Source organism: Carcharhinus amblyrhynchos, chromosome 35 (genome assembly GCF_965287045.1).
Source record: "Carcharhinus amblyrhynchos chromosome 35, sCarAmb.v2.hapA, whole genome shotgun sequence".
NCBI classification, from domain to species: Eukaryota; Metazoa; Chordata; class Chondrichthyes; order Carcharhiniformes; family Carcharhinidae; genus Carcharhinus; species Carcharhinus amblyrhynchos.
This window is the reverse complement of record NC_137358.1, coordinates 8,116,252-8,130,863: the sequence shown is the minus strand read 5'-3', so window position 1 is coordinate 8,130,863 and position 14,612 is coordinate 8,116,252. Positions and strand designations below refer to the sequence as shown.

At 42.7% G+C, this 14,612-nt stretch overlaps 1 protein-coding gene across 1 annotated transcript in view; it reads right to left on the bottom strand.

The window, feature by feature from the left end:
• The window catches only part of LOC145361746 (F-box only protein 47-like), a 35,207-nt gene extending 22,576 nt beyond the window's left edge, over window positions 1-12,631 (bottom strand). The window contains exons 1-5 of the mRNA XM_080217680.1: window positions 12,427-12,631; window positions 9,750-9,911; window positions 7,166-7,242; window positions 3,376-3,453; window positions 946-1,054 (exon numbers count right to left, since the gene is read on the bottom strand). Coding sequence (XP_080073806.1) covers window positions 946-1,054; window positions 3,376-3,453; window positions 7,166-7,242; window positions 9,750-9,911; window positions 12,427-12,631 — 631 coding nt within the window. The remainder of the gene's footprint in view (window positions 1-945; window positions 1,055-3,375; window positions 3,454-7,165; window positions 7,243-9,749; window positions 9,912-12,426) is intronic.
• Between the last annotated feature and the right edge of the window lie 1,981 nt (window positions 12,632-14,612).

The window sequence follows — 14,612 nt, the reverse complement described above, 5'->3', positions numbered from 1 at the left end:
GTGTTAAGCCTAGGTTTGTTACTAATTTATTTTACCACTGATAATAACTTTTTTATTTTCAGACCTTATAGAGCCATTTGTTTTACTTCAATGACCACGATCATTAAGCTATTGCGATTGGAAAATCTACAGCTCACTATTATTAGCATTTTAGGAACTGGACTGTGAGTCCCATTTGATTGCGCATCTGTCTTAAAAAGAAATCAACCATCAGTTTCCTTATTACAAATCAATTAGTTACAGAAGTTGCGTATGGAACTTATTGCCCTGTTCACTTTGTATACATGCATATATTCTCTTCTTGAAGTGCATTCCTCTCATTAGTGCTGGCCGCACTCTGAAATTTTGCCCAAATGTCAATTCTTCATGTGTGAGCCTTGCATGAAAGTGTTGCCAGGCTATTTAACATATAGGGAACCTCAGGTCACTAGAAAATGATCAGGAGGAGGAACAATGGCAGATTTTCTTCCTTCGCAACCCAGGGGATGATGAAGTCAACTGCCAGCCCAGCTAGAGGCCAACTCTTCAGCCATACAGCAGAAATCAACCTGAGACTTTGTTGGTTTGTATGGCTTAGTACCATATCAAGAGTGCATTTATTCACTGAGTCATCAAATGTCTGCACGTGTTATTTTTATTTAAACAGTGATTGCTTTTGATGACTTCACTGGGGCTTCTGGCCTCAAAGAATTGCTGATCCCAGCATTGCATGGGTGCTGAATTAACAGACAGAGCCGGAATGACATGTTCACTGAAGCAAATTGCTGCTAATGGTTGAATCTCTAATATTTTCTCTCAACTCCAGAACATTGTCAGGCTTGGTAATTTTTCAAAGGCATTTCTCTTAAACATAAATTGCTCTTAGTTAAGATTTCACTTCTATCAATTTCCATGTTTTGCAATATGTTTACACTCAATGGCCTTGTCGGCTGCATTGTAATTTACCTGGTCTACTGCATACCACACTTTGCATTTTCCGTGGCAGATTTGCACTTTCATTCAGAAAGTTAAACACACGATGGCACTCCAGCTCATCCCAGCCTGCTATAAGAGTCTGCAGGAAGACCGAAAAAAATATACATTACAAGGCAAAGCAAATATAGAATCTTTTTTTTCCCATCCCTTAACTCACTTGATTGTGTTCTTCCCATCACAATTCTCACAATTCCACAATACAGGTGAAGGATTATGAGCGGGATTTTACTTGATCCGATACCGTAAAATCTCACCGGAGATCAACAGGTCTTTCCGTGGTGCGCCCTCGCCCGCTCCGATTCCCGGAGCGGGTGGGACAGTAAAATCCTGGCTTACTTCTCCAAAAATATGCCTCTATAAGCATCCTGGAGAGTGCACAGGTTAAGTCCCCCTCATTCACTTCTGCTCAAATTATGCCCTCACATATGAGTCGAATAGGTAAGAATCAAAATAAAAACTGCCCAATTAAATGCCAAAAGATGGCATCGATGTTAGGAAAGATATAAAATGGTTGCAGGTGGGAAATGGAAAATAATGGCTCAGATCTTTAGTCCCCATATGGTCATAACCAAAAAGTACCCCGAACAATGTGCTAGGGATCACTTAGAAGTCCCACTGCAAGTAATTTATAGGAATTACCCTGAAGGAAAGGAAAGGAAACCTGACTGTCTGGCCTAACTCTGGTTTCACACCAAAACAACTAATTTTTAACAGCTCTGAAAGAGGCTTATCAGGACACTCAGTTATATCAAATCAATATCAGTGGTACAAGAAGGCAGCTCACCACCATCATCTCGGGGCACTAGGGATGAGCAATAATTGCCAGTCTTTCCAATACCATCCACATCCAAGAAGGAATGAGTTGCACTGTGAGCATAGGCATCCTGTTATAGTTTAACTCAGAAACTCCAAATTGTTTTATGGAGCCTGCTTGGATCATACATTTTGCATCTTAAATTTGGCTAGGGTAAGCATGTTTCGGGTATGATTCACATGACCCACTAGGGAGCTTTTCTCGAACAAAGTTTATTTAAGGAAATTAGCAAGAACTTTTATCAATTACAAACAAGAAATAAATTAACCGCTATAATGTAAAACCCTGAATAACTACATCTAATGTGTTCTGATCAAAACCAAAGGCCCTTTAAACAAAACCCTTTAAACAAGTTCAACGCAGCAAAGACTATTGCTCATGTGACACTGGAAACTGAATCCTTTGGCTGAAGTCTGCAGTCCTCTGGATTCATTCAGAACGAGTTAAAGTCAAAACAGCTCCTCAGAATCCCAGGGAGAGACTCTCTAGTCAAGCCACCAACTGCAGAATCTTTACTGCGGGAAGATAAGACCTTTCTTTCAGATAACCAGCAAAATTTCCAAAACAACAGGGAGAGAGGGAAGACACATCTTTTTAGCTTGCTGTCCCTTCTAAAATTAAACTATAGCTCAGAACTGAAAATGAAAGAACTTCTGTCACCTGACCTGCCAACCAGTATCTTTTCCTCCTAACAATGCAGGGTTATAAAAAAAATCCCAAAGTAAAAACAAACAACTCCCATCCAAGCCACTTAAGATGCAATAAAAAGACATCTCATAATCCGCTCAACAACAATAATGATATCAGCTGAGGCTGATTTGCAGAAATCATGATTTTTAAAAAAACTTTCTTAAAGGTACACTAATGCCACAATCCCTTCAAAGTTATCCAAGGGTATGGCAAAAACATAAAAGTCATTTGGCCCTATTACACCTTTCACAATCTACACACGACTGTCTAACCATAGCCTCCTCAACCCAAATTTCATACCCTCCAAGTACTGATGCAAATCTACAAATCTATTATTATTTCTGTGACCTGTAACATTTATTTTAAAACAGGTATCGGTTTAAAAAGGGGAAAATAAACACTTGACAACAACCTGGGAAAATATAGTTAGATCATAAGATGTAGGTGCAGATGTAGGCCACTCGATCCATCAAGTCTGCTCTGCCATTGAAAGAGATCATGTCTGATCTGATATGATACTCCTCAACTCCACTTTCCCACCTTATCCCCATAACCCTTTCTTATTAAAAGTCTGTCTATCTCAGCCTTGAACATACTTAATGGCCAGCTTCTGCAGCCCTCTATGGTGAAGAACTCTATTCCACAATAGATCATTACAACTTTTTATAATATTACTAGTATGCTACACGACTATTAACAGAATCACTGACCTTTTTCTGCACAGAAGGACATTTGGCCCATTGTATCTGTGCCAGCTCTCCAAATGAGCAATGCACCTACAAATATTTCCTTTTTTTTCCTTTCTTCCCTTTCAAGTAATAATCCAATTCCTTCTTGAATGCCTTAAAAACCTTAATATAACATCACTACTTATAATTGGACTTCCTGAGCCTTACCTGCAATAATATCCCGAAACAAGCAAATCCTGAACACTGTACAAGCATAGTACAGCCACCTATCCTAAAGCATGGATTCTGACGAAGGAAAAGAAGGAGAAGGCATCTTTAAGAGCAATATTAACAGACAAGCAGAAGATATTGGAACAAAAAAATCTTGGATAACCTTTTGTGAGGGCCCATTCGGGGTTGCCTTGTTCTGATAATGAATCACATTGAAACATCAGCCTATTGCTTCCCTTCCAGGTGCTGATTGACCTGCGGTGAATTTCCAGAATTTTCCCTCTTTTTTATTTCAGATATTCAGGATTGGTCATTTTTCTTTTGATTATGATCTTAGCAAACATGTTGGAATGGGCTGATGTAGCCAAAAGTGTAGACTAAAAGCAGAGGAATTATTGAGCAGTCTGAATAGTGCTCTGGCCATGCAGATTGCACCTTGAGTCTTACATCCAGTTCTTGATGCAAAAACACATCCAATTGTTACAGGTATTGTAGAGAAGAGCCTTTGAAGTCAAAGAACTGAAAAACTGCAGAAATTTGGGCTTTTCAGCCAGGAAACAACTGAGAGGTGATCATACATGGAATTATAAATTACGCAGAAACCTGCCATTTGGCCCAACAAATCTATGCCTATGTTTATTCCACACACTTTCATCCCAAGGGCATGATGGCACAGCAGTTAGCACTGCTACTTCGCAGTGCCAGGGACCCAGGTTCAGTTCCCAGCTTGGGTCACTATATATGCAGAGTCTGCACATTCTCCACACGTCTGTGTGGGTTTCCTCCAGGTGTTCCGGTTTCCTCCCACCGGCCAAAGATGGGCTGGTAAGGTACCTTGGCCATGCTAAATTCTGCCTCAGTGTGCCTAAACAGACGCCAGAGTGTGGCAACTAGGAAATTTTCACAGTAACTTAATTGCGGTATTAATGTAAGCCTACTTGTGACACTAATAAATAAACTAAAAAACTGATTCAACCCTATTGGCACATTTTTCTGCTCCTTTCTCCCACATGTATTTATTTTAGCCTCTCCTTCAATGCATCTATGCTACTCCACAAACTACTCCATGTTATAGCAAGTTCTCTAAGTAACTCCCAATCTTTAGGTAAGGAAGTTTCACCTGAATTTCTTGTTGGAATACAAGGGCAAGTAGGGATAGGCAACAAATGCTGGTTCAGCCAGCAACGCCTACATCCCGTGAATAAACGAATACATGTAAGTAAATAAAAGTTAAAAGAATTGAAAATATAAATCTGGAATATCACTCTAACTTGCAAGACTAAGACAAAGGGAGTAAGTTCAAACTAGCAAAATGTAGGTTCAGGACTAATAGCAGGATATCCTTCTTCACATAAAGACTAATTAATTTTGGGGATTTACATCCAATTCAAGTCATAAAAGCAAATCCATGAATCATTTAAAAAGTATTGAGATCTCAGTATCTTTCCGAACGGATGAAACTGAGAGTGCTGGTCGGGAACTCTTAGTCTCACAGCCCTTCATTTTCCGTCTAGCTAAGGTAATGGTTTGGATTCTCGCCCATCAGGTTTGTAATGGTGAGGCAAAAAAGTGGGATTCTAGAAAAGGTCAGCTCAGGGGTTGTCAAGGAGGTGGACAAAAGGTGAAAGGAGCGGGAATGGTGTGAAAATGGCCTGGGAAGAGAAAAGTCCAGACCAAGTATCAAGCAGGCCTAACAGCATAAGTAAAGGTTAAACAGTCTGCCAGGTTCAAGGCAGTAAGTGGAAAAATGACAGAACAGAATAATCTTATGTTGTTTCTTGCAGTTTTAGGCAGAGCAGGAGCCATACCAAGCTGTGATACAACCAGAAAGAATGCTTTCTATGGTGCATCTGTAAAAGTTGGTGAGATTCATAGCTGACATGCCAAATTTCCTTAGCCTTCTGAGAAAGTAGAGACGTCATTGGAGATCACTGGCTGAGCCAGCACTTATTGCCCAACCCTGAAGACATTTAAGAATTAACCACATTTATGTGGATTTGGAGTCACATATAGGCCAGACCAGATAAGAATGATAGATTTGGGCGGCAAGGTGGCACAATGGTTAGCACTGCTGCCTTACAACACCAGGCACCCAGGTTCCATTCCAGCCTCTGGTGACTGTCTGTGTGGAGTTTGCATTTTCTCCATGTCTGACTGGGTTTCCTCCAGTGTTCCTGTTTCCTCCCAAATTCCAAAGATGTACGGGTTAGGTTGATTGGTCATGCTAAATTAATCCTTAGTGTCAGAAAGAGTAGCAAGGTTACAGGGATAGGGCCTGGGTGAGAATGTTGTCAGTGCAGGCTCAACAGGCCAAATATACTGTAGTGATTCCATGACTTCCTGCCTTAAAGGACTATTGAACCAGATGGGTTTTTACCACGATCGACAATGGTTTCATAGTCATAATTAGACTATTAATTCCAGATTTCGACTGAGTCAAATATCACCATCTCATAGAATCTGTACTGTGCAGAAGGAGGCCACTCAGTCTGTCTGTCATGATGGGATTTCCAGTCCCCAAAGCATTACCCTGGATCTCTAGATTATTGGTCCAGTCACAATATCACTACACCACTGCATACCCTAAGTGTCAGGTACTAATGAATTGCCAACAACTCCCCACCCAACATTTCAAACATTAACAGTTGTAGTTAAAGTTAGAGTTTATCTTATTAGTCACAAGTAAGGCTGACATTAACATTGCAATGAAGTTAGTGTGAAATTCCCTGGTCGCCATACTCCAGTGCCTGTTCAAGTCAATGCACCTAGCCAGCACGTCTTTCAGACTGTGGGAGGAAACTCACGCAGACACGGGGAGAATGTGCAAACTCCACACAGTCGGTGACCCAAGCTGGGAATTGAACACGGAAACCTGGCGCTGTGAGGCAGCAGTGCCACGTTGCCTCAAAGGGATAGGGATCTGCTGGACATTAGCAACTTGGCGACGATCTCCCAGCCACTCAGATCCTACAGCAGTCACCCCACAGGCTGCCAATATTGCAGTTCCCAAGATTTGGACATCCATCCCTTCATGGAATTGGGCCTCAGGATCACAATGACCTAGCTACACGTAATGATCACATCCCTGCTGGCAGGGCTCTAAAATCTGGTTAAGGTGAAAAATAAGATACGCCAGAGGAAGCACAGCCAGTCACAGGGTATGTGGCTTGTCCAGTTTACTTAACATACCAATTACCATCTTGAAAATAAGGACACCTGTGCAAGACTCTGGTAACCCAAATGTACTGGTTTACTGCAGTTGGCTTTATTGAACCTAGGATCTCTTGGTCAATATGAATCAGGCACACCATGCAGATGCATTTATCCAGGAGTTGTTTTTGGATGTTCTTGACCTATTTGGGGTTGTTTGGCAAAAACAACATAGTCAGCGAGGGCATAAATTTGGCACAACAATGTCATTCATCCCAAGCTGCAGTATTTCATGACCTAAAACAACTATACTGGAACACTTTAGATTTTGCCACGGCTCAACAGACTTGACATCAACTATGTAAAAACAAATTACTGAGGATAATGGAATCTGACACCAAAAGAGAAAACGCTGGAAAATCTCAGCAGTCTGGCAGCATCTGTAAGGAGAGAAAAGAGTCCATTTTGAGTCCTTAGGGTCACCTGAACTCAAAACGTCAGCTCTTTTCTCTCCTTACAGTTGCTGCCAGACCTGCTGAGACTTTCCAGTGTTTTCTCTTTTGACATCAACTTTCATTTATACTGAGTTTATCCTATAAACTGCATTTTTTAAATCTTTACAATCATGCTATCTTACCTTTAACAATTGGTTTTGCACAAATTTTAGTCTCTCTTTAGTGGGCAACAAAAGGGTACATCTTTTAAACAGCAAACCTGCGTGGGAGAAATCAAAAATTACAACTGTGATAACGTGCTGCACAGGTGGATGAAGTCCATGACTGCAAAGTGCAAAACGCTAATTCTAATCCACTTTCAGTCTTTGATGAGTTAGATGATCTCAGCTGAAGAAGCAACTGTTTGCTAGATTAGGTCCCTCTTGCTTCAGTACATGGAGGAAATTAAGGAAGACCAACAGTAAACAGAGGAATCAAGGAAGGGCAGCGGTATATAGTGGGAGGAATTGGAAGGAGTAGAAACAGTGGTGGTGAATGGTGGGGGCAGGGGGCATACTGGCAAATGGAGGAATTGAGAATGGGCCTGACCTCTTTTAAGGGAAATAAAGTTTAAAGTTTATTTTATTCGTGTCACAAGCAGGCCCACATTAACACTGCAATGAAGTTACTGTGAAAATCCCCTAGTCACCACACTCTAGCAACTGTTCAGGTACACTGAAGGAGAATTTAGCATGGCCAATGCACCACACCAGCACGTCTTTCTGGCTGCGAAAGGAAACCGGAGCACCTGGAGGAACCCAAGCAGACACAGGGAGAATGTGCAGGCTTCCGCACAGACAGTGACCCAAGCTACAAATTGAGCCCAGGTCCCTGATGCTGTGAGGCAGTAGTGCTAACCCACTGTGCCATCGTGCCACCTCTAACCAATGGACAGCAGCAATAATTCAAGGAACTGAGAGCACCAGAAATCGGGAAGGGCTCTAGTGAATGGGGGAACCAGGGAAGACACATACAGATTGAAGATGCTGGTGCTGTTCTCCTCAGAGAAGCTTGAGAGGAGGTCTGATTGAGGGGTTCAAAATCATTTGGCATTTATACAGAGTTGATAAAGAGAAGCCGTTCCTTTTGCCACAACGGGTGAGAAGCTGAGGACACAGATTTGAGGAGCTTGGCAAAATAACATGAGAAAACATTTTTTCTACGCAGGGTGTGGTTAGGATCTGGAATGCACTGCCTGGACTTATAGTAAAAACAGATTAAATTGTGGCTTTCAAAAGGGAATTGAATAAGCTCCTGAAGATTAAAAATGAAATAAAGAGTTATGGGGAAAGGTCAGGGGAGTGGGACCACTGAATAGCTGTTGCGAGAGCCACTGCAAACTTGATGGGCTGAATAGTCTCCTTCTGTGTTGTAACCATTCTCTGATTATATGACACCAGTAATAGGCTCCTTCCTCCAGGAAGAAAGCTGAAATGACCTGAAAGAGGTCTTTAAAATTGTGACAGGCTTTGATAGAGTAGGCAAAAAGATGTTTCCAATTATGAGGAGTCCAAAGCCAGGGATCAAACCATTAAATAGTCACTAATAAATCCAGTAAGAAATTCAAGAGGAACGTCATTACACATACTGGTGAGAATTTGAAACTCGCTATTATATCAGTAACTGAGATAAATAATATACATTGATTTAAGGAAAGTGGGGAAAATGTGAGGGAAAAAGGGTTAAAATGTTATGTAGCTAGGGTGGGATGAAGTAAATATTATGAAGAAGCATGTGCAGAATATGAACACCAACATACTCTTGATAGGCCAAATGGCTTGTGTTTGTGTTGTAAATTCTATGCAATCTACATATGACCCTCCTTAAAACTCAGTGTCACTGGGTGATGTCTCCACTTCTAACTGATATTCAGTGGCCTTTCTGAAGCTTCAAAGTTTTTTAAAGTTTATTTATTAGTGTCACAAGTAGGCTTACATCAATGCTGCTTTGAAGTTACTGTGAAAATCCCCTAGTCAGCACACTCCAGCACCTGTTTGGGTACACTGAGGGAGAATTTAGCATGGCCAATGTATCCTAACCAGCACGTCTTTTAGACTGTGGGAGGAAACCTGGGCACCATGAGGAAGCCCACACAGACAGCAGGAGAACATGCAAACGTGCAAACTCCACACAGACAGTGATTGAAGCCAGGAATAAAACCTAAATCCCTGGTGCCGTGAGGCAGCAGTGCTAACTACTGTTCCACCATACCACCCCGGTCATATTATGTAATTCGTTTTTCTGCTAACTGCACACAAGAAAGGCAGAGAAGGGAAAGAAAGCCAGGAATTCTGCTTGATATTGGCATAGTGTGGCCCCTGCTAATTGCCTACGTGTGAGAGCGGAATTGGCCTTGGATCTAAGCCCCCTACACTAACCACGAAATAACTTGCCGATGTAACTAGGTGCACTTATATATCAGAGCTAAACACAGGAGGCATTTCTGTCCATCGTGTCTGTGCCTTAGCTAATTCCAGACTGGAGCTACACATGACAGTGCCATTTTGCTGCTCTCTTCTGATTTTTTATATTTTTCTTTGTTCAGGATCTATAAATATTGTGATTGGGTTGGCTTCAATAGCCACTTGTGCATAAAAGAAATTCCCCTAAGCTTTTCCTTCATACTTCTGGCAAAAAGTGAATCTCTGCTTCATATAAAGAATTCCATTTGCACAGGGGGCTGCTTGTACCTGTGGATCTGTACCTTATCCTGCATTCAGGTGTTACCTAAGGATCTGTAGTGCTCCATCGCAGTTGATTTCTTGGAAATATCAGTAGAATGGAATCCTTCCAATAAAAGCCGTCTGATTCCAGATGAAGTGGCAATATAGCCCACAATCTGAGTGCCAACCACTTTTGATGCCATACTCAGAACACTGATGTCTGTTACTGAGAAAACAAGGTTAAAAAAAAGTAAGGCACCATGTTTGATTATTATACAATAATTATTTGATTATTATACAAATAATTATACATTATTTTTAAGGAGGGCATGAAGACTTTTCACTCTGTCTTTTTCTCTCCACACCAGGTGCACAGACCTATCCATGTCCTGCAACAAAAGGCAGGGGGCAATTTACTTCAGAGCCTCTGACAAATTCCAGTGTTAGAAAGCTTGCGGCTACTAATGCTAATGTTATCTGTCAACTACATATTAGCATATTGTAAGACACTTAGAGGTGTGATGATACTGTGCCTTTAAGAAATATATGTACATCATGTTTCTTGCAAGGGGTATGTTGAAAATTCAGATCTGTTTTACAAGGTGCCAATTTGTCTAAGAAATCTTTTAAATTGGTAGCTGGGAGAACAGGGTAAGTGCTTGAGGTGTTTGTTTTATGCTCAGTTAATGCATTTGTGTTTAATTCAGTTTCCATGGAGTTTCACAGTAGAGTTTTAATTAGGTTGATTGACAGGGACAGAGTCATGTGCTTCATAGGAGGAGCTAAGCTTGCAGGGAAAAACATAGGGCCCGATTCTCCCATCCCAACACCCACGCTTTTTGGCACGTCAGGGTGGGAGAATCGCATTGGCCACTTTGCGGGATTTGTGCATGTGTTTTTGCTGCATGCATGACTCCCAAAGCCGGAGAGCAAGCGCAGTCAGGGCCATGCTGAAAACCAGCGGGAAGAGAGGTAAGTCATTTAAATCTGTTTTTAATGTATTTAACTGTCATTATCGGCCCAGCACAGAATTCTCCAGGCCTGATAGCATCTCCCACCCCGCCAGGGGAGGCAATCGGGCCCTCCCCCCCAGAGGGTCAGACAGTGGAGAAGTGGTGCCCTTTGGGAATGTCAGCTTATGCCCCCTGGCACTTTGCCAAGATGACGGGTCTGGGGGCAAAGGGGCAGGGAAAGGAGTGGGCCTATTGTGGACAGGGCCAGGTGTGGGGCTTATTGTGGGCAGGGCCAAGGGGTGATTGGTGGAGGTGAGGGATCCCATTGCCATTCTGCATCGGTATCGGTCAGGGCTGAAAGGAGGCTGGTAGTCAGGGCCGGCTGGAGAAACCTGGGGGCGGGGGTGTTGGTGGTTGTCTGTCACAGGATGGAGGGGGGCTCTGCCTTCCAGGGAGATGTCTGCCTCCCACTGGGAGAGTGGGGGGGGACGTCACTGCTGGGGATTGGGGTGGGGTGGGGTTGGGTGGGCTGGAGATGGTGGTGCTCCAAGACGGGGTGGAGGGGGAGTGTTGGGGCTGCCCCGGGAATGCTTGTGTGGGCTGTGATTGATCCTGAGGGTGTGTGTGTGTGTTGAAGGGTCCTGCGCTGGCCAGTGATCGAGGTAGCCAGCAAACTGCAGGCTGACAGATCGGGGCCACGCATATGCGCAGAGTTCTGGAACTGTCAGACTCTGGTGTGAATAGGCCCCTCCCCCTCAGCTTTTAATGATATTCATGATTGTGACCTCTGTGTTGCACAAAGTGTGGGAGATTCTGAACACCCACTGATATAACAATCATGAATTACACCAGTTTTCTTGTCAATTCAGAATTTTTTCGGGAGATTCTGTCCATAGTTTCCCTTTCAATTTTGAAACGAGCAGTTATTGCCTGGTTCTGAAAGAAACAAGATGTGTCTCTGTCTCTCTCTCTCTCCGTCTCTCCAGAGCTCTATGACTGTTATTGACACATGTGCGGGGCTTATTGAAAAATGATCAGGAATGGGAACATGCCTTGCGATTAGCAATCTGAGGGTAGACAAATAATCAAATGTGGGCCTTTTGATCTGTATGATATCATACTACACAAGGCAGTGACTTTACAATGTCACAGGGTAACTCATAATGGTGCTTCAATGCTTAGCTTTAGTTTTTAGGAGCATATTGCAAAGAAAACCAGTGATGGAACGGCTTAATCATACCAGTTATTATTACCGTTAACAAACCAAAACATTACTTGCAAATTATTTTAGCAGGGATGGCTTGTTAAAATATAATACTGACACCTAATCTACATTACGGTAATTTTCAATAATGAATCACCCAATGTGGTACTGAACTTAAAGAACATAAAAATCCCAGGTTTGATTCCCACAGTCTGGACTTAAATTAGAATTGCACTCAATGCTCCTAGGTTAGGCGATAATGAAAAAGAATTTAGGTTTCCCCACTCTCGATTAATATTTAGTGGGCCAAGATTAAACATTTGTGCATACATGGACTTTGAGTGAGAACACAAGAAAGCTCTGCTGAAAATCGAATTAACTGTTGACCATCACCACCCAGGCTGCAATACACAGCTACGAGGATGAGGTAACTGGAGGGTTGCCCTCTGGAACTTCATTGCAGTATTTTGAGAGATAGGAAGAAAGTTAAGGCAATTGGGAGATCAGCAAAAGGGAGATCGAGGGAAGGGGGGGCAGAGGGGGTGCAATGATTTTCTTAAGATCATGTATGGTGATAAATATACCTGAAAGATAACACAACACCTTGTGAAAGATTTCAACTGGTATTATCTGGAAGTAGCCACAGTTATACTGTATGTGAATGTTTTCCAGCCTGCTGCCATCCTTCTTGGATTGCAGATGTCTGCAACTTCTTCTGTATTTCTGGTTTGGAATCAGGGTGAAAGCATTTATCCCCAAAGGCACCTCATCTCCCTCCATGGCTTTCATCTGTTATTTGCAAAGTAAATGAACAAGTAAATATTCAAAGCCACACAAATCCTGTGTCTGCCCACTTTATTTTCCTTACCTTGCATCTTTTGCTTTGCTCCTGAAGGTGGCAACTCAAGAGATGTATGATTTAATAGTCAACGGTCTTGTTGGCCTTCACCCAAGTTACATTTGCACCTGTATACAATTTCAGCTAGAAGTTTTACAGAAACTTCACAATACAAAGTTTGACTGGCATAATACATTCAACTGATCCTGAAAAACAAAATAATGATGTCTTGAAACCTTAAGAGTCCAAAGATGTGCGGGTTAGGTTGATTGACCTTGCTAAATTGACCTTAGCATCAGGTAGATTAGCAGGGTAAATGTGTGGGGTTACAGCAATAGGGCCTGGGTGAGATTGTGGTTGGTGCAGACTCGATAGGACAAATGGCTTCCTTCTGCACCATAGGGATTCTATCCTATTTCCAACTCTTTTCACAGAGTCCTTGAAATATATAACATGGGCACAATTCTTCCCATCTCACGGCTTTGTTTTAAATAAAGGTGAGACATGGGTGTCGCTAGCCATGGCAGACTGGTCAGCACTGCTGCCTTACAGTGCAGGGACTCGTACTGAATTCCCAACCTCGGGTCACTGTCTGTATGGAGTGTGTATGTTCTCCCTATGTCTGTGTGGGTTTTCTCCAGTTTCCTCCCACACTTTAAAGATATGCAGGTTAGGTGGATTGGCCATGCTCAATTGTCCCAAGTTCCATAGGTTAGGGGGATCAGCAAGGTAAATAGGTAAGGCTATGGGAGTAGGATCTGGGTAGTGTGCTACATTTAGACTCGATGGCCAAATGGCCTCCTTCTGCACTGTAGGGATTCTATGACTCAGTAATGGAGCATCCGCAATCCTCTGCAGCAGAGAATTCCAAAGATTCACAACAACTTAGAGTGAATAAATTTATCCTCATCTCAGTCCTAAAAGATTGCCCCCTCATTTTGAAACCATGTCCTTGTGTTGTAGATTCCCCAGCCTGGAGAAACAATCTCACTGTCTACCCAATCAAGCCCTTCATAATCTTGTATGTTTCAATGAGATGACCTCTCAATTTTCTAAACTTCAGAGAATAAAAACCAAATGAAATTTCATCTGGCTCTCTTAACACCTACTTGTTTAACGATTGTGCCAATAACACAGAGATTCCCTCTATTTGTTGTGACAGTGACAAACATGTAGACATTGCCATTTCAACAACCAATGCAACCAACCAAACAAAATGGTTGATTTTATTCTGGCTCCAAGTGGTCCTGTTAACAGAGGTGGACTACCTATCTTTGAAACTAACTGTCTTCAGTCCAGAAGTACTATGGAATGTCAACCACTGTTGGATTACCATTCTAGTCCTTTTTTTAACTTACTTAGGCCGATATCTTACACTGCTTGCCCAATCTTCCCTGGTGAAGGATATGCAGACAGCAGCTTCAGACTCATTCCAGCGTAAGGCTGCAAAACTGGGGGCAAGTGAAACTAGATCACCTTTTCATAGCACTCTCTGTCGCAAACCAGGTAGGTTTAAAAGGTGCCAACTACTTCGAGAACGAAGGGAGAAGGTAAGTGTCCATGGTAAGGTGGAGGGGAGTCAGGTGGTCAGGGGGGTAAATTGGTCAGGGAGTGGTTGGACGGTGTAGGGGGAGGTTTGGGGATAGTCTGAAGGTAGTCGTTGTGGTGGATGCAGTCAGGGGAGGGAATGGGTGTAGTTGGGGGCAGAACTATAGCTGGAGGGTAATTGGGTGTGAGGGAGAAGAGGACTGTGGAGGCAGGAGCCATGGGGAGTACTTGGAGTTGTGGGAACTGTAGTGTGGTCAGGAGGGGTGGGAAAGGATGGTCTTTGGAGAAGGTAGTCAGTGGGAACAGGGGTATAGTCTGAGTGGTGGGTGTTAAATGGGTAGTCAAGATGTGGCGGTTGTCAGGGTAGGGCCGTCACCCTGGAGT